This window comes from Halichoerus grypus, chromosome 1 (genome assembly GCF_964656455.1).
Source record: "Halichoerus grypus chromosome 1, mHalGry1.hap1.1, whole genome shotgun sequence".
Taxonomy (NCBI): domain Eukaryota; kingdom Metazoa; phylum Chordata; class Mammalia; order Carnivora; family Phocidae; genus Halichoerus; species Halichoerus grypus.
This window is the reverse complement of record NC_135712.1, coordinates 202,422,884-202,442,520: the sequence shown is the minus strand read 5'-3', so window position 1 is coordinate 202,442,520 and position 19,637 is coordinate 202,422,884. Positions and strand designations below refer to the sequence as shown.

Genomic DNA, 19,637 nt, shown 5'->3' with positions numbered 1-19,637 from the left:
GGGGCCTTTATGTGGGGTCACAGCTAATTTCTCTGGCCCAGGGAGTGCTCTATTTCACCCATCCTCACCTTGTCTCTACAGCCTTTGGTGACTCTGCATGCTTCTGAAACTGGCCCCTGTTGTTCGAGTTGGAGTGAAGTCCTCTGGGCCTCCCTGGACAGGCTGTGACTTCCAGGGGTCTCCTATGTTCCTAGAAGGAGCCCCAGCAGGACAGGCTGAATGCTTCCTGGCCTTGCTGACAGCACAGCGCTCTTCTGCTCTGGCCATGTGCCTTGGGACTGCCCTCTTCTGTGCTGGGGGCCCTGGAGGGGGGATGGGCTCTCAGGGCCAGAGTCTGGCCACAGGAGCTCCTTCTCGTCTGAGATGTTCAGTGGTAGCTGTGGCAGGGTATGCCATAATGGATTCCCAGAGTGATAGTTGGACCTGAAGTCTCCATGAAGAATGATGGCTGGGTTTCAAAAATCTCATCCCCAGCTGCTCACCTCCATGGCCTCTGTGGCCAAGAAGCAAAATGTGTTCTGACTTCCCAGCCCCTACAAAGCAGGCTCTGGGCTTTTCTCTTGACATCCCAGCCAACAGAGTGTCAAGTTACAGGGCTGGGAGAGGTGGTAATGGATGCCAAGAAGGGAGTCCAGGGAGTTGAAGAGGGGCTGAAGCAGGCAGGAAGCAGGTGGGCTCCAGGGCCCTGGAGGTTTGGGGAGGGGACCAGGCACCCGTCCGTGCCTACCGTCCCCTGGGGCAGGCAAGTCTTCAGCTTTGGGGCACAGCCTGTGTCTGTGTGCAGCAGAGCTCCCTTTCTAATCACACCAAGTGTCTCTTAGTGACGGCTCCCCTTGGGAAAGGAGGGGGTGGTAGTGAGGGGTCCTAGTGAGCAGCTCTCATGTCCAGATGGCCATGAAAGATCCCAGAGGTATGTGCAGGGGCCAGTGAGATGTTCCCAGGTGGTAGAACTAACCTGGGAAGTTGTGGTAACCATCTTTCTCTCTTGTAGGGCTTTTCTGGAAGTGTTTCTGGAATGGGGATGCTCATTAGATTAAAAGCATGCGGAATTGCTTTCTGGCTTTGATTCACACCACTCAGTGTAATGCTTGAGGCTGTGGTGGCTCCCAGACACACAGATGGCCCCCTCCTCTCCTGTAGGACCCTCTGTTCACTTCCTTTCTTTTTTGAGCAGCTCTGGTCTCGGGCCTTTCTGGAACTGTGCTTCTATATCCTCTCAAGTCTGCATTTGCCATGGCCATCCCTCATGCACCGAGAACTGCTGGTCCTTTTGGGGGGCTACGAGGTTCAGCTGGGGTGGTTGCTTGGGTAAACTGTTTCTTTCCCACATTCTTTCTCTCTGCTTTGTCCCAGGGTAATTTCTAGAGTGGGTCTCCTTGCTGGGGACAGCCTGAGAGATATGGAGTTACAGTGGTATAGTATAGTTCCCTGGGGGCAGAGCTGGGCTGTCAGCCCTGCTAGCTTAGTGGTTTAAAGTGATGATGTATTGGTGTAGCATTGTCTGTCCTGTCTGCTGGTCGGATGGTCCTAGCTGGGCGCTGCTTCTTAGACTCTCATCCTTGCAGTCCTTTTTCAGCCAGGCTGGATGTTCCCAGTGGCTTTGTCACTCATGTAGGATGGCTAGGCCCATCTCTGTGTGTCTTTGACCTTTTTTCCATACAGCTAACTTGACATCCTCAACACAGTGTGAGACCCCACCAGAGCATGCATTCTCAGGGCTCAAGCGGAAACTGCAAGGCTTCTGTGACCTTTTGAGAAAGCTTGTAGCATTGCTTCCTCTGCATTCCTGTAGTTCACAGAGTGAGCCATAAAACCAGCCCAGGTTCTGAGGACAGGACTGAATGGATGTGTGAACATGGAGAGGTATGGCGGTCTCATCAGGGTGTAGTGTGGTGGTCTTCTGTACATGATTTTGTCGACTGTATTAGGGCTCCTTCTTAACATCCACCAAAGTCCTGACTCACAGGTTAGGAGTTGCACTTCAAGGACCTATTGCTTGAAAAGACAGACGTAATGACACAGAATGTAGAAATCCCCCCCCCCCTTTTTTTTAAAGATTTTCTTTATTTGACAGAGAGAGACACAGCGAGAGAGGGAACACAAGCAGGGGGAGTGGGAGAGGGAGAAGCAGGCTGCCCGCGGAGCAGGGAGCCCGATGCGGGGCTCGATCCCAGGACCCTGGGATCATGACCTGAGCCAAAGGCAGACGCTTAATGACTGAGCCACCCAAGGACCCCTAGAAATCCCTTTTTTAAGAGACAGAGAGTGCCTGAGCAAGTGGGGGTCAGAGAAGGGCAGAAGGAGAGAGAGAATTTTAAGCAGGCTCCATGCTCAGCACAGCCCGACGCGGGGCTCAGTCTCATGATCCTGAAATCATGACCCGAGGTGAAATCAAGAGTCAGGTGCTTAACTGACTGAGCCACCCAGGTGCCCCTTCAGAAATCCTTTTAAGTGAATTTGCACATCCTTTAGCAATGTGGCATCTGTGTACGTGGAAAAAGCTGACCACATGTGCAAGGTGATCAGTCAGTCTCTACAGTCATCACTGGATTCCTCATGAACTCACAGACCCCATCCTGGAACCAGGTGCTTAGGAAAAGGAAGAGGTGGGTATGTCCACCAGCCATGTTGCCTGCGCACCCACTGTGCCAGGTCCTGCTTCAGCTGCTGGGACAGAGCAGTTCATAAAACAGATACATTCCTGCCCTCCCTGAGTTTGAGAATATTAAAATATTAACCCACAATGGCCAGTTCTCTGCTCTGTGCCAAGCTTGCATTCATGGCAAGCATCTCTTTACTGTTTTAGGAAAGATTGGGGCCTGAATCTCCCTGATGGTCTCCTGGGTTGTCCAAGCCTCCTCAGCACTGAGGTCATACTCACTCACCAGCAATCCTGAGGTGGCAGCAGGGCAGGAATTCCTATCCTGGTGTAGGAGGCACAAAGAGGGGAATGTCTTGCCGTGGGCTCTTCACTTACAAGAGACAGAACCAAGTGAATTTCAGATGGCTTTGTGGGGGAAGCCCCCAGTGTGCAGGCTTGGTTCATAGTGCCTACTTATGTGAGCTTTCGTGAGCATAGCCACAGGCTTTGGAGGGGGCCCTGTGGCCTGTCCCCCTTTCCCAGCCAGTGTGGCACCAGGGGAAAATTCCTGCCCATCTGGCTCTGGGGAGGTGGGTGGCATCATCCCCTTTCCTGGAGCTGTGGTGTCACATCAGGGCTGGGCCCCTCTCGTCCAGCCCCAGCTTGGGTGGGGGAACCTGCCTGACAAACAGGCAATGACAGTGTTACCCTGGGAGGCTGTGGGGTGGTGGGTTGACCCAGTAGAAAGGTGAAGGTACTTTCCTCGGACTAGTTTGCTAGAGTGAGGGTGAATAAGCTGGTTGCTGGTAGGGAAGCCTCTGCTCATGCCTGTGCTGCCCTTCAGTGGAACCCCAGAATTCTGCCCTGAACTCCCACCCCCATGATGAACAGTACTGGGCACAGCTAAGAAGGCTTCCTCAGGCATGCATGCTGTGGGGGGTGTTCCCCATGAGTGCACTAGGGGAGTGCTGATCATGCTCCCAGGGCCAGCGTGTCAGGACTGGGCCAGCCAAGGACCTTTCTGAGGGCACATGGTTTTAAAGTTGTGTCTTGAAGTGTGAGTTGGGGCTCATATGGGGGCCTCGGGAGTGTGGTGGAGGGACATTCCATGGAGGGACCCATAGTGAAGGCAGGAGGAACCCAGGCAGGATGTATCTGTGAGTAGGAGCCTGGGGTACAGGGGCTGGGAGCTGGAAAAGCCAGTTGATCGGCTTGGCCTGGGAGGTGTGAATGGGCTCCAGTGGAGGAACACACTGGGGGAGGGTCTGGTGGAGCCGAGGTGAGTGTTTGCAGGAATGGGTGAGGCTGGTGCTTGGTCTAGCAGTGTCCCCCACCCCACCCTTAAACACTGCTAGTAAGTAGTTACCTGTCTTTCCCCACCCAGCCAGGCCCAACAGATAAGGGGAAGAGAGAGGGTTCTGGCAGGGAATGGTTGTGGCTGGCCCTACCAGTCTCCTCAGGCTGGCCCTGAGGTGGAATTTGTTGTCCTGAGGCCTCATTGGGCCTACAGTCCTCTTTAGCTTCCCTACCGTGTGCAAGAATCTTGGGGATTGGGTGCCGGGGTGGCTCAGTCGGTTGAACATCTGCCTTCGGCTCGGGTCATGATCTCGGGATCCTGGGGTCAGGCCTCACATTGGGCTCCCTGTTCAGGGGAGAGTCTGCTTCTCCCTCTGCCCTTCCCCACTGCTTGTGCTCTTTCTCAAATAAATAAATAAAATCTTAAAAAAAAAAAAAATCTTGGGGATCTTGTGAAATGCAGTCTTTGATGGAGCAGGTCTTTGGGGTAGCAAGATGCTGCATTTCTTCGAGCTCCAGTAAAATAAAGCTTTCCCTGCTGTTCAGTGAGCCAAGGCAAGTCTTGGTGGTCCATTCCCACCTGTGGATATGCCCTTACTTGCCCCTCCCCTTCTGGTTTGGGGGTCTGTCCCTCCTGATGGATCCTGAGAACAGAACTGCCTTTTATCCAGGGATTTATCCCTACTGCTTGGCACAGCACCTGCTTTCTTAGTAGGTTTTCAGCAAATACAAGTGAGTGAGTGAATGAACAAGTGTGGACGAAGTGTCCCTTTCCCATACGTCAGGCAAGCCCTTTCAGACAACAGCAAAGGTTACAGCTGCCAAGAACGACGGTTTCTGTGTTCTCTTGATGAGGCCGTTTCCCCTGGAATGGGCTGGGAGGACACTAAATTTTAACTTTGCACACACTGCTGGTTGGTGAGCAGTTGGGATGGTAGCCTGGTGCTGTGAACATGGGATCTGTCACTGAGTTAAGATTATATAATCTCTGCCTTCCCTCTAGGAAACTTGATGAAAGTTCCAAGCAAGTGACAGAACTTTTGTGTTTAGCCAGGGCTGGCATACAGGGGAGGAGGTGATGAGACCGTTTTTGTTGATAAAAGCATGGTCTGTTTCCAGGGATTTTCATAGGTCACATAAAATCTCTTTTGATAATATTTTACGCAAGAGTTCCCAAGATGGGCAGGATGGGCTTATTGGATTTGCCTTGAAATCATGTAGCTTCCAAATAAACTTGGTGCACACGTGCCCACCATGGACTGAAGCAGGAAAGCAGTGTACCTGACCACAGTGCCATCCCCCTGGCATGTTGGGCTAGATTTCCTCTGCTTTTGTCCTTCTGCCTAAATGGTTTTATAATTTAGAACAATTTTTTTTTTAAAGAATCTCCATAGTAATTTTTAGCCTGTGTCACACGGGGTGTTCTTTCTCCTGAATTAAAAGAACTCCCCGTGAAAGTACTGAGAAGACTTTTGAAGCACCTTTACTTTAAAAATTGAGCTTAGGAAAGTTTTCCATGTGGGTAACTAGAGGGGCTGGTGGCTTCTCTGTGTTTGGAAGAGGTGGCCCTGGCCCCTGTAATACACCAACAGTTCTTGTGGTTCTGGCGCCACATAGGAAGTGCCTGCAGCTGGGCAGCCCCAGGGTAAGCTGGGTGCCTCCATTTTCTGACAGCACCTGAACCCTACCTCACTTCTCAAAATGAAGGCTGTGTGTCACAAACCGGTTAGAACTGGCTGTTGCCATGGTTTTCATGTTGGAAGGCACAGTTAAAGGGTCACATGACAAAGGAGGGAAATGCCTTTGTCACGTGACTTTTTGGTGGCTGATTAGCATACAGGAAGTTCACTCCCTGCTGGCTGCTGGGATGCTGAGTGATCATTGATGGGGGTGGGGTGACGTCATCTTTTGGATGAGTTATTGATTACTCTCAGGCCAAGATGAGACCTGGGAGTGCTGTGGTCAGAGTAGCCATCTCAGGAAGCTTCAGCCTCCAGATGGTCTCGGTCCCTCAGCCTGCCCTCTTCCCTCAGGCAGATTTGAGTTTTGTTAGACCTCTCAAACCTTCAGAAAAAGTGCATGCCCCTCAGTAAGATGATAAAAAGTGATCACCATCGTCTCCACTCACTCTTGCTCAGGATATGCCTGCAGTCTGCAGTTCTAGACATGGTTCTGCCTGGGCTGCTGCTCTGTCTGCATGCAGCCACCTGGGAGCTCACCTGGGCTGGGACCAGTGGCTACAGCTCGTGTGCTGGGGCCTTGCACTACCCCTCAATATCTGTGTCTGCGTCCAGAGAACCTGGATAGTTGGAGCCCTGAGGTCACCTTGAAAGTTGATCTTGGGCAGAGTGGGCAGTTAGCAGGGAGACATACAGAATGAGTGGTGGTTCCCAAATTGCATTGGTCTTTGGTTTGGTGAGGCCTGAATGTGACATCCTGGGTTACTTTATAAATAGCCAGCTAGTTTCTGGACTTGAGAGTGTAAATTAATCACCCCAATGAGGAGACTGTATATCTTGAAATGGCACCTTTTCGTCCACTCCCCTGATCTCTTGTGAGAGTTCGGCCAACAGCTGCACTGGTTAAATCAAATCAAGGTTAGGAGTATTGAGGTGTAGCCACCATGTGGCTCTTTAGGAGGGATGGAAGAGCCCTGGTTGGGGGGAAAGTTCCAGGGGCAAACGTGAACCCTCAGCATTTGGTCCTCTGTGCCCATCCTTCCCTAAAGACAGAGCTCATTCCAGGAATGGAAAAGGCAGTTGAGTGGGCTATTAAAACTAGTTCTCCATCCATAACTCTGTCCTTGCTTTGCTGGGGTCTAGTAAGGAGGAGTGGGACAACTAGAGCTGTTTCTCCCAGTTAACTTTATTGAGTTTGTTCACTGGGTCACAGTGCCACCTAGTGGGTTTGTTTGGTCCTCTGCTGGTTTTCCTACTGATGAAAAGGATCCTAATTCTTCAACACAAGTGGAGGCCAGGTCTTAAGGGAAAGTTTACATTGGGCCCTCAGCAAACAGCTGCTTGGTTGGGGGCAAAGCACTGTCTCTGGGACCTTGTATGTGGGGTCAGCAACACAGTAGCTCAGCATCACACTGTCACACCAACACAGGAGCCCTGACAAGGGGCCAAGAAAGACCCTGCCTCAGCCCCAGGATCCTGGTTTTTGTTGTTGTTGTTGTTCTTTTGAGATTTTGTTTGTTTATTTTGAGAGAGAGCGCGCGCGCACACACGTGTGCCTGTGCAAGCGGTGAGGGGGCAGAGGGAGAGGATCTCCAGCAGGCTCCGCGCTGAGCATGGAGCCCTACACAGGGCTCGATTTCATCACCCCGAGATCACGACCTGTGCTGAGATCAAGAGTCGGCACTTAACCATCTGAGCCACCCAGCCGCCCCTCAAGCTGAGCATTTTTATTGGACACTGAGCCACATGGTAGAGAAGGGAGCTGCGGTGTTTTCCAAAATGGCCATATCACACTTGAACACAGGTGTCCTCAGCTCTGGGTACACAGAGGTGGGCACCAAGAATAGTCCTGGCTAGGGGCCTAGCTGTGGGTTTGGGTGCCTCTTGGTGAGTACAGTGAGAGAAGTCAGTTTGGGTGTATGGTAGGGAGAACGCCCAAAGAGAGAGGCTGGGGAGAGTGAGTGGGGCAGCCATGCTCTCCACCTCCTTGCTGTGACTGTGTCTAAATCTGGGATCTGTGGTGTATGGGTGCCAGGCCCTGGGGAACGGTGTCTGGCAGAGCGCCCAGGCACTCTGGTAACAACCTGCTTTCCCTGCTCCACAGTGACATGAAGTCTGAGAAGAGAGCCCCCTCTCCTGATGTGATTGTGCTCTCTGACAATGAGCAGCCTGCAAGCCCAAGGGTGAATGGGCTGACGAAGGAGGCCTTGAAGGAGACCAGTACCGAGGCCCTCATGGTGAGCCTTGTCTCCATGTTGGGGGATGACCCTGCCCGACAATATCCCCCAATGGCGTTGGTGATGGTGGGGCCTGTGCTCCCCGGCTGTGGCTCTCCCCTTCAACCCTTGTTCTCTTGCCCTTGCAGAAAAGCAGTCCTGAAGAACGAGAAAGGATGATTAAGCAACTGAAAGAAGAGTTACGATTAGAAGAAGCAAAACTTGTTTTATTAAAAAAGTTGCGGCAGAGTCAAATACAAAAGGAAACTACCGCCCAGAAGGTGTGTGTGTGTCCATTCTCTCCTCAAGAGTCAGCAGGAGCCAGTTAAAACAGGGGACGGAAATCCAAACTCATTACCTTGGCCCACCTCAGTGCCAGGAACAGGAGCAGCTGGTCACAGGCAGACAAGTTTCCTCAGGGGCATAAGGGTCAAGGTCTGAAATGGAAATTTGAATTACAGATTTTGTGAAAAGGAAGTCAGTAAGGATATTACAGTGCGTTTTGGTTTAGAATATTCTCGATCTGAGTATGTAAAACTCCTTGTAGGTTGGAAGCATGAAGAAAATAGAGAACAGATGTCTTAGAAGCTGCTGGAAGTTCTGGGTTAAGAGCTCTTTCCCAAACCCATTTACAGAGAGGCCTCCTATTCTGTGGGTGGGCCATGCTGGCCATCAGGGGCTACCATGGTTTGTGGACAGATTCCCTAATGCTGCAGGGGCATGCCACAGTGCTGCCCAGGCCCCAGAGTCTCTGTCCTGGGGCTCCTCCTCCTATCTCCCCTGGTGTCTGAGGCTCCTTTTGCTGCTTCTGAATGCAGGTTACTGTGTAGGCCAAGGTCTGGTTTGTTTTGTTGGGTTTTTTAAAGCTACCCTTCCTTTTACTTTAACCACTATTTCAGTAAACCAGGAAGTAAATGTGTCTTGGGCAGTATGAGCTGACAGAGTATATAGAACACAAGTCCCCTTAAGGGGAGCAGGACAGGAGGATACTCATTGGTCTCACTTAGGGCTTTGCTTGAGCTTTCACTTGAACATAGTCAATAAGTGGACATGGCCTGGCATCTATTAATCTGCTAGTGGACAGAGTCTGCCTATTACTTGTTTCCTTTCCAGTTGTTTAAGACTCAGTGGAGTGAACCAAATCTGTCCCTTACCTAGTGGAATATGTTACTTTAAGAAGTGCCTGGACTTGGTGTTTGTCACCAAGGTTGGGATTAATCTATTCAGGCCTGGGGTCCTTTGCCTCAGTCATCATCACTGGCTCTTCACATCCCCTGGAAAGCAAAACCTGCTCTTGAACCATAATGTGATGTCAGGCATCCCCAGGGGTGAGGGGTGCTGGAAAATCTCTCCTCTGCCCATTTCAAGCGAGTCAGTTCCTGCTACAGACTTTAGCAGGCGGGAAGCAGAACCTTAGAGCCTGATGCCTTTGGAAGAGGAAGAAAACCAATCTTACTCTGTCTGGATTGTGTGTGAGGGGAGTGGGGCTGACGACTCCCTCATCTCTCACATGTCCTGCTCTCTTACAGCCCACAGGCTCTGCTGGGAGTGCCGTGACCACCCCTCCCCCGCTTGTGCGGGGCACCCAGAACATTCCTTCTGGCAAGCCATCCCTTCAGGTCAGTGTTCCCTCTGCGTTAGGCTCCTGAGCAGTCCTGATCCAGTTCCTGTGAAAGGCTGCCCGTTCCATATGATTAGACTGGAGTGAGGCCCAAACTTAGGCCACTGTTGACATCATGAACAAATCATGCCAGTGCTGAGAGGTCTCCTCCTATGACTGCTCCTAGCAAAATCGGAGAGAGGACCAAGATTTAGGCAGGCCAGGTTCCTTTCATTTCGACACTCCCAAGTTTGTGGGACCGAGCAGGACCTCCTACCCACAGGGTGAGATGGGCAGAGCTCCCACTCCCAGACACAAGACTAAGGTCTGAACAGGGGCCCACCTTCCCTCAAACAGGCCTGTGCCCTCAGCTCAGACCAGCAAGAAAGTGACACCCAGCCCGGGTTAGCTGGACTTCTGCTGTGGTGGGGGTCGTGTGGGTGAGAATGTCCTGCCTTGTTGGTGCAGTTCACTCCTGAGTGAGTCCAGTCTGCACGGCTGTGGTTGTTATCCATGTTCTTTGTTCTTTTGTGCTTAGAGTAAATAGACATTTTAGTGCCCCCCCCCCCAAACAAGTGTGTACTTTATAAAACAGCAAACCTGTTTGTTAAAAAAAAAAAAAAAAAAAGCCATATAAAATCTGGGGTTTGGTGCTGTTGACAGACCTCTTCAACAAGAATGCCTGGCAGTGTCATCCCACCACCCCTGGTCCGCGGCGGGCAGCAGGTGTCCTCGAAGCTGGGACCGCAGGCGAGCTCACAGGTCGTCATGCCCCCACTCGTCAGGGGGGCTCAGGTGAGCAGGGTATGCTTGTGGGGTGTAAGAGTGTGTCCAGGCTACTCCAACCAGTTACCTCACAAAGAACCCTTCCTGGTCAGGTTGGGGATTATGGGGCCCACCCCTTCCCTCCCTCCATTGTTCCTCTCATCATCTTTTTATTTATTTTATTTCATTTTTTAATAATTTTTTTTAGAAGGGAAGAGAGAGAGTGTGTGTGGGGAGGTATCCATACAGTGGAATGTTATTCAGCCTTAAAAAAGCTGTTCATTTTTTGGGGTTTTGTTTTGTTTTTTTGTTTGTTTTTGAGAGAGAGTGCAGTGTGGGGACAGATGGAGAGAGAGAAAGAATCCTAAAGCTCCATGCCCAGTGTAAAGCCCAACGTGGCAGGGGGCACCTGAGCCGAAATCAAGAGTTGGACGCTTAACCAACTGAGCCACCCAGGCGCCCCATCCCTCTCATCATCTTGTCCCCTGTCCCACCCCACAGCAAATCCACAACATCAGACAACATTCCAGCACGGGGCCGCCGCCGCTCCTCTTGGCCCCCCGGGCATCTGTACCCAGTGTGCAAATTCAGGGACAGAGGATCATCCAGCAGGGCCTCATCCGCGTCGCCAACGTCCCCAACACCAGTCTGCTTGTGAACATCCCACAGGTGAGGGCTGTGCTGACCTAACCTGACCCCACCCCCTACCCACACACACCTCAAGGGTGCCCAGTCCTACGGCATAGTCAGGTCTCCAGAGTGGTATGGTGTGACCTGCCTGCTCCCTCAGAGCCAGGCAAGGCCTTAGATGCCGCATGGGGGTTTGGACTGGAGCTCCTCTGGGCCTGTTGCGGTATAAAAGTCATGGGCTGGAGTCCACTATGTTAAGAACTATGGTCTAGCAGAGGTGGATAGGTATTGAGAAGGGGAGAGGTGCAGACCTGAGCTGAAGGGTTGGGGGGAGGCTTCAGGTGGCGTGTGGGACCCAGCATGTTTTGGGGGATGGATGAGGCCTGGAGATGGCTGGGATGGTGGGGGGGCACCAGAGCTTTCCCCACCCTCCTCCCTGTCTGCATGAGCACATGAGGGGAGCATGTCTGCAAATGTCCTCACAGCACCAGCACATCCATTCTTAGCCACGAGTCCTTTCACCTCTGTACAGAGCCTCTGAGATGGGGTGGGTCTGTTCCCACCCAGCAAAGCCAGGAAGATGGGACCAGGGTGAGTGGGCAGGCTAGAAGCAAGAGCTTTATTGACAGATGAAATTATTGGGTCTGCAGGGGCTTTTGCTGATGGGTGTATTAGCTTCTCTTCCTCCTCTGGCGTGGTGCATCTTTGTCTGCCTCCCTCAGATAAGAGCCTGACAGCAGAGTTCTGAGCAGCATCCCTGCCTTCTCTAAAGTCAGGCCAGGCCGAGGTACTGTGGTGGCTGGTGTCCTCTATGTTGGGAGGCCTGTTCGGCTCTGGAGACCCTCTGTGAGGATGGGGGTCCTAGGAAACCATTCTGGGCTCCCTGAGTCCTATGATGTGTTGTGTGCCAAGTTGTCAGGTGTGTGTGTTTTCCCGGGGGTGGCGTATGCTGCTCTCCTTAGATTTTCAGAGGGGTCCTCAACCCCACAAAAGGGCACTGGTGTGATCAGCTCTGGGTTTGGGGAAAAGCACTTGACAGGGTTGGGGGCTGGGTGAACTAGAACAAGGAGACAATGGAGCATTGGCCCCTGGGGTCCAGATGAAGACAAGAAAGTAGTATAGGAGCACCAAAAATCAAGAGGGGGGAAGGGGCGGGACAGGAGTTGGTCCAAAAGCTCTTCTCCCCTATAACCCCAATGAGGACACATGAGGTAAGTTAAACGTTAGAGTTTCCAGACAACCACATACAAAGGTGCTCATGAAGGAAATGCCACCAGTGCTGTAGTGATCCGCTGTCATACCCCTGTGAAGAAGGCAGCAGTCTAGACCTGTGCTGGGAGGAAGGCTGCTAGGCCATAGTGATGGGACAGTGGCCAGGTTGCCTGAGCGGGGTTGCCCACTGCCCTGGTCGTGGTAATGGCTATGGATTTGTAGGTGTCCTCATGTGGCAAAACACAGAATACAGATTGTAAATGTGTATAGTTGTTGGATATCAGCTAAACCTCAACAAGTATGTTTTATAAGATTGGTCATTTCATACGGTGATGAGTTTAATGCTGCTTTGCCTGTTGGCTTGCTGATGTCCGGCATCTCAGAGTTACTACCTTAAAGACTCATTAGTGCAGCCAACAGTGCCATCCTGGGCTGTGGGATCAGGCACCCCCAGCACCCTGACCAGGTTGTTATTTCCCAAAAGCCTTCCCCAGCGTCGCTGAAAGGGACGACAGCCACCTCTGCTCAGGCCAACTCCACCCCCACCAGCGTGGCCTCTGTGGTCACTTCTGCTGATTCTCCAGCCAGCCGTCAGGCAGCTGCCAAGCTTGCGCTGCGCAAACAGCTGGAGAAGACGCTGCTTGAAATCCCCCCTCCCAAGCCCCCTGCCCCAGAGATGAACTTCCTACCCAGCGCTGCCAACAACGAATTCATCTACCTGGTCGGCCTGGAGGAAGTGGTGCAGAACCTGCTAGAGACCCAAGGTGAGTGCCTTGGGGCCATTTTCATCTCTTGCCACTGAAGTTTCTCTTACATAGGTTATTTTCAATGCCTGCTGCATGCTGAGAGCTGTCTGGGGTGGAGCATCTTATGGATGACCTTTTGTTATTAGTCCTTCTGCTTTCTGTGAGGCTTAACTTTTTGCTTATTTGTTTTAGTTTTTACATGCATTCATTCATTGAGAGCACAAGCGTTTGCGAGAAGTGGCCGGGGGCGGGGGGGGGATGGGCAGGAGGGGGCAGATCTTAAGCAGACTTAATGCTCTGAGCATAGCCCAACACCGGGCTCAGTCTCATGATCCTGAGATCATGATCTGAACCAGAATCAAGAGTTGTACACTTAACACTTAAGCAACTGAGCCACCCAGGTGCCCCATTAGTTTTTACATTTTTTAAAATATTTATTATTGAAGTATAGTTGCCATATATTGTTACATTAGTTTCAGGTGTATGATAAAGTGATTTAACAATTTTATAGGTTATTAAGTGTTCACCACCTGTGGTCCCCATCTATCATAAATGTGGTCCCCATCTATCACCTTAGATAACTTCTTAAACATATCACAGTCACCTTTCTTCTCTTGTTGGGGCCTCTTCTGAGAGCTGGGCCCTGGGGAAGCCCAAGGCTCTGCACACATGATCTGAGGGGGGTGCTGTTCTGTAACATTGGGGCAGGCAGAGAGGGATGAGAAGGAACGTTTGCAGGAGGCTGACAGGCTTTGCTTCCAGATGGGTCTCTCCAGCTAGAACTTCCCAGAGCCTTGAGTACTCTGAGCCCTGAAGGTAGGAAAGGGACACCCATGCCTGGGCCAGACTCACTTTATCCTCCTTGGAAACAGTTTGGAAAGCACCACTTGCATGTTAGGAGGTTTTAGGGATAAAAAGGGCATATATAGGGTTGCGATCAAAAGTAACATTGGAAATGAAGGTGGGAGGCCAGGTTGAGGGGCCTCCACCAGACGATTTGAAGATGTTTCTGCTCTGAGATTAAGTTTGTGGTGATACTATTTGGGGAGCCAGCCTGAATCCTCTCCCTGCATGATCTCAGCAGATGCTCAGAGCTGAGGAGGAGGTGGAGCTGTAACTGGTCCAGGGCAAGAGAGGGCCTGGTAGGCTTCAGACCACACACCTTGAATTGTCCCTTGGTACATGCCAACCCCTCCCAAGGGTGCTCTTACCAGCACAGACTTGGGAGTGACAGCAGTGGGGCCTGTACAGAGGAAAAGCACCCTCTGCCTGCTTGGTGTCAGGGTGTTGGAGGGAGTGCTCTCTTCTCCCTCTTTAGTCAGTATATCACAGAGTATATATCATATCCTTGGATGTTGTATCCAATGCCTCTTAGAGGTAGAGCCCTCCATACCTGGTTGGGGGCCAGACCCAGGGCAGAGGATGCCCAGCTGGTCACCTCAAATTTACTTACAGCTTCCTTACTGTACCCCACCCACACACCCATCCAACCCCATTGCTCTTAAAATACTCCCCAACCACAGGGCCATATCAAGGACTGACCATGAGTCAGGCTGAGAGTGGGAGGCCACATAGGGCCAACATTGGCCTCTGTAAAATTGGCCATGGTGGCTTCCACTTGTCAGGGGGCCAGGCCCAGGAGGGAAGGGTGCGAGCTCTCACATGGCTTGGATGTGTCTGGATCCTTTTGGTGTCGTCTTTATGATGGAGTGATATTGGCAAAAGAGCTGCCATGAGGCCAGTGCAGGATGGGTGGGTGGTGGGAGGCCCAAGTCAGGACACAGTGCCCACCCATCTGTACCTGGGTGCCCTGGGCATCTGCTCTCCCCAATCAGCCTGTCTCTATCAGGAGTCAGTATCCCTCTCGTCTTGCCCAGAACAGGATCTAACTGTGGGAGGAAGCTCTGAGCCCCTTTTGAGGTGTCCCTTGATAACCTCCTAGAGCCCCAGGCTGGGTGACTAAGTGCAGCCTCGTACCAGTGTCTCCGCTCTGATGTTGGTCATGCCTACTACAGCTGCCTAGAAAGAGGTACTATGTCTTCTGGGGTTGGGCATTTGGAAGGTGATGTGCTCTTTTCACCAGAGCATGTTAGCTGTAGGTGAGGGCCCGGAGCTGGGGGCCTGGGGTGAGGGGCTCCCCCAGTCTGATCCTGTACAGCCAGCCCCTCAGCATTCAGGGGCAGCTTGGGCAGGCCCAGGGCTGGAGAGGGAGGCCAAGGGTCTCCTGGCAGCAGTGTCTCTGATACTAAGAGGAAGTTAAACCCTTGAGTACTCTAGACACAAAAAAGATAGTTACAAAATGCAAAAAGTGCCCCTTACTTCACTTTCTTTTTTTTCTTTTTTTTTTTTAAGATTTTATTTATTTATTTATTTTAGAGAAAGGGTGTGAGAATGAGCGAGCGGGAGGAGGAGTAGAGGGAGAGGGACAAGCAGACTCCGCCCTGAGTGTGGAGCCCAATGCAGGGCTCAGTCTGACAACCCCAAGATCATGACCTGAGCTGAAATCAAGAGTCAGACGCTTAACTGACCGAGCCGCCCAGGCTCCCCCTCCTTACTTCACTTTCAGTGACAAAAAGAATATTGATCCCATGCCTGAGCATGTACTTTACTTGGCTTCCCCAGTCACCCTTCCTATGGCCAACTGAGGGGATGTAGTGTTCCCATTTCTCAGACAAGGGTGCCAAGGACCCAGAGCAGTTGTGTGCCCTCATCTGGGCAGCACATGTGAGTCCTGGCCCTGCCAGGACTGCCATGTGACTCTGCAAGTCACTTCATCTCCTCAGCCTTGGTTTCCTCCTCAAGATAACAGGGTGGGGTGCCCTGTTAGGAGGTTATTGTGAGAATCGAACACCTTTGTATGCACAAGACACTGGGTATGACACTTGTCAGCAGGAGCACTTGCTGGATAATTTAGTCCTTAGTTGACTCGCCCACTAGCAAGGATGCCTATCACAGTGAGGTGGGACCTGGTGGGTTACCTCCTCTTCACTGTGAGGAGGTGTGGGAGGGTAGGAAAGGCAGTCAGGAGGAGCCAATCTGAGATACTTTTGTTCTTTTTAAGATTTTATTTATTTATTTGAGAAAGAGCACAAAGGGGGCTGCAGAGGGAGAGGGAGAAGGAGACTCCCCTGCTCAGCAGGGAGGCCGACCTGGGGCTTGATCCCAGGACCCTGGGATCATGATCTGAGCTGAAGGCACACACGTAGCCAACTGAGAAGCCCAGGCGCACTAGAGAGCACTAAGGTTCTTGAGAGTTGGTACCCAGTGCACCTAATCCATGGCATTTTCCAAAGCTGCTTAACTTACCTTCTATCAGCAAACCTTCCCCAAAGCCCAAGGCTGGCCTAATGTCCACACACAGTTGGCGCCAATACGTGTGTGGCAAACAATGTCTTAGAATTTGGCTTCCTGATGCCAGCTGGGCTATATAGTCCAGGGCAGTGCTCCAGATCTGTCACATGTCCTCATCCTGTCCTGGGATGATAGGGGCTCTGACTCTGGCATCCTGTTCCTATGACATGAGCCCACCTACCTCTCCCTGCAGCGGGCAGGATGTCGGCCGCTGCTGTTCTGTCCCGGGAGCCCTACATGTGTGCGCAGTGCAAGACGGACTTCACGTGCCGTTGGCGGGAGGAAAAGGGTGGTGCCATCATGTGCGAGAACTGCATGGCATCCAACCAGAAGAAGGCACTCAAGGTAGAGCACACGAGCCGGCTGAAGGCTGCTTTTGTGAAGGCTCTGCAGCAAGAGCAGGAGATTGAGCAGCGCCTCCTGCAACAGGGTGCCGCCCCCGCACAGGCCAAGGCTGAGCCTGCCGCCGCCCCACACCCCGCGCTAAAGCAGGTGAGAGTCCTTGGGGAGCCAAAGCTGCGGCCCTGCGGCCTGGGAACGTGGGCTGGGCGGCCTCACCTTCTAGGAGAGGGGCCTTGTTCCCTTGGCAGGGAGTTGTTGCTAGCAAGCAAGATGTTCTGACGTTCTGTCCCACACTGGGCAGTCATCTGCCTGGTTATTAACTGTGTGTCTAAATTGCATTTAATGGTGGCCTTTGGTGGTGAAAATACTAATTTGCAGTTTCTTTAGATTTTGTAGCTTTCACGTGCAGTGTTCCGGCTGACAAGTACTTCTTGTCTAAAAGGACTTTTCTGAAAGCCACATTGAGATGCAAAAAGGGGCATTTGGAAGAAATGTTCTAGCTAAATTAAGGAGAGAAGCAAGTTTGAAATCAAGTTTTTTGGCTGCTTTTTTTTAATGCTTTGCTTTCCCATCCCCTGTAGACCCAAAGCACCCCGTTGGCAATTTTTTGTGTCCTCGGAAGTCATTTGTAATTCACTAATAAACACATCTTCTCAAGATCCTTATATAGTGGGGGGCTGTACTGCCCTCGGGAAACGGCCCGTCCCGTGGGGACTAGGCCTCGTGTGGCCACAGCTGCTGCCCTTTGGTCACTCTAGGTCACCCTAGGCCGTCTGTGGATGGTGCTGACCTCGATTTCAACCCCCCCCCTCCCCCCCGTTTGTATAGGTCATAAAACCCCGGCGTAAGTTGGCGTTCCGCTCAGGAGAGGCCCGCGACTGGAGTAACGGGGCTGTGCTACAGGTCAGAACTGCGGTGCCGGGAGTCCCCGCACCGCGCCACCAACCAGCCCTCACGCCCCAGACCGTGACCACGTCAGTCGCCGACTGTCACGCTGCCTGTGTCTATCTGTCTCTCTCTCTCTCCCTCCCTCCTTCCCCTCCCCCCTTGGTGTAACTTACCTGGTCTCCTGATTTTGGACTTTAGGGACCCTGTGTGGGTGGGAAGAGGTCAGCCAGAGCACGGAGAGGCTGCGCTGAGCGTCTCGCCCTCTGTCACCCCCTTCCCCACATGAGCCATCACACCCTCTCTCCACCGTAGGCCTCCAGCCAGCTGTCCCGGGGCTCGGCCACAACACCCCGTGGTGTCCTGCACACGTTCAGCCAGTCACCCAAACTGCAGAATGCAGCCTCAGCCACAGCCCTTGTCAGCAGGACCGGCAGACATTCCGAGAGAGCTGTGAGCGCCGGCAAGGGCAGCGCCTCCACCAACTGGAAGAAGGCACCCCTGAGTACAGGTGAGCCACCCCACACGGTGAGGTCCATCCCTTCCTTGCTTTTGTCTAGGACTTGCACACATACAAGTGAACAGAAACGGTGCATAGAGCCCTGAAACCCCAGACCTGTTCCCTGAGAGCAGCTGCTCTTGACTCTTCAGCTTGATCTCTGTTCACCAAACAGGATACTCCGAACAAGTGGTAGCCTTGGGTAGATACTCATTTCCATCCTTTGTACACTCTATACCTACACTCTTAGCTCTTGACCCAAAATGTTGGGCAAACCCAGTTTAGGTGTAGTCTCTGTCTGTCTGTCTCTATCTCTGTCTCTGTCTCTCTCACACCACACACACACACACACCATCCAGTGGACACCTGTCAGCACAGACACTTACCTTGCCAATTCTGGTCCCCCCACCCCTTCCTGCCATAGGGAACGCCTGTTTTGCTGTTATGTTGTACCTTTTTCTGGTGCACTAACTTAATTTCTTGTTCAACCAGATAGTGTTCATTCCCTGCTCTGTGGGACACTTCCCACCCTCTGACTTAGGTCAGGTGGTGCAAAGTGTAAACCAGGGAACAAGACGGTGGGAAGGTAGATAGGGGAAAGATTCCTGAGGCAGGGGCTAACATTTTAACTAGGGTGGGTGGCAGAGGATTCTGAGAAAACCACATTTGAGGAACAGCTCAGAGGGGGATACCCTCAGGTGAGCATTCCCTAGTCTGTCACAGTTCCATCATCCTTGGGTCGATGCCCACACCACTTTCCCTGTTTTTAATTATTTATGTGCCGGCATTAAGGTGATATTTAAATATTTGTTTCTATCAAAAACAGGAAAGTGAAAGGTAGGCACAAAGGGCTGAGAGAAGGAGACAGGTGAGCACTTTCACTATGGGAGCCAGTGCCCCTCCCTGCCCCCCACCCAAGTTTGCTGTATCCCTGTAGAAAAAAGGAGGTGACATCATGAGAGTCCTCTCTCTAGAGAGAACTGGGAAAGCCAGACTGGCTGTGCAAACAGAACACGGGAGTCAGCTGTGTGTGCAGCTGACCATAGAGTTAGAAATGTGGCCAAGAATCAGAGCCTTCCACCGGGTGAAGCTCAGGAGAGGGAGTACATTTGTCTGGTTGCAAAAGAATCTGAGTAGCCTGGAGAGCATTTGTAAACATAAGCAGGCAGAGAGGCTTTTGTGCAGCATGTGTAAGATGCAGCTAAGAATTCATAGCTGTTTGAAAATTCCTTTTATGGGAAATTTGGAAGTATACAAAATCAGATACAGGTGTGTGCATGTGTACACAGTGGTAGCAGACATGTGAAAATCGCACGTTTAAGGTAATCTTTGAAAGGGAATATGAAAAAAAAAAAGGAATATGAAGGAATAAGTAGTTGCTATGTTCAGCAGTAGGACTAGAGGTAAATGTGTAGTAGCTTAAAAGCAGTATTTCCCAAAAGAGTTCTACCAGCACTCCAGGTTACCCTTGGTTTCTGGGCAGGACCCAGTCAGGTTTCTCTTTAGTATGTAGAGAGGTTTCCCTATTGCATTTGACCTCAGAACACTTGTTCCACAAAATGTAGTAACCTCCACCAAATTACTCTTTGGGTAACACAGTGATGGGGGCAGGGGACAGGGCAGTCCTTACCCCCAGGCCAGCCAAATATCTGTGTGTTGGAGATTGGGGGGTCATTTGTTTATTTTCCATTGTAAAAGAGATGCTTGCTCATTGGGGAAATTTGGAGAATACAGAAAGAAGAGAATGGTGTTTCTATCCCAGGAGAACAAAAGCTATACTTCGAGGCTTTTCCCCCATTCTTCCTCTTCACTGCTGTGTCCCTTGTGTGTAACTG

The 19,637-nt window shown here is 51.7% G+C and overlaps 1 protein-coding gene across 5 annotated transcripts in view; it reads left to right on the top strand.

Annotated features, from left to right (window-relative positions):
* Nucleotides 1-19,637, top strand: part of GATAD2A (GATA zinc finger domain containing 2A) — a 101,848-nt gene that overhangs the window by 80,243 nt on the left and 1,968 nt on the right. For 4 of the 5 annotated variants that reach the window (XM_036093934.2, XM_036093933.2, XM_036093939.2 and 1 more), the window contains 9 exons: nucleotides 7,661-7,793; nucleotides 7,922-8,053; nucleotides 9,302-9,391; nucleotides 10,036-10,167; nucleotides 10,639-10,806; nucleotides 12,464-12,743; nucleotides 16,270-16,568; nucleotides 17,247-17,321; nucleotides 17,619-17,814. In XM_036093934.2, the coding sequence (XP_035949827.1) occupies nucleotides 7,661-7,793; nucleotides 7,922-8,053; nucleotides 9,302-9,391; nucleotides 10,036-10,167; nucleotides 10,639-10,806; nucleotides 12,464-12,743; nucleotides 16,270-16,568; nucleotides 17,247-17,321; nucleotides 17,619-17,814 (1,505 nt within the window). The remainder of the gene's footprint in view (nucleotides 1-7,660; nucleotides 7,794-7,921; nucleotides 8,054-9,301; nucleotides 9,392-10,035; nucleotides 10,168-10,638; nucleotides 10,807-12,463; nucleotides 12,744-16,269; nucleotides 16,569-17,246; nucleotides 17,322-17,618; nucleotides 17,815-19,637) is intronic. The other variant, XM_036093938.2, reaches the window with a different exon arrangement.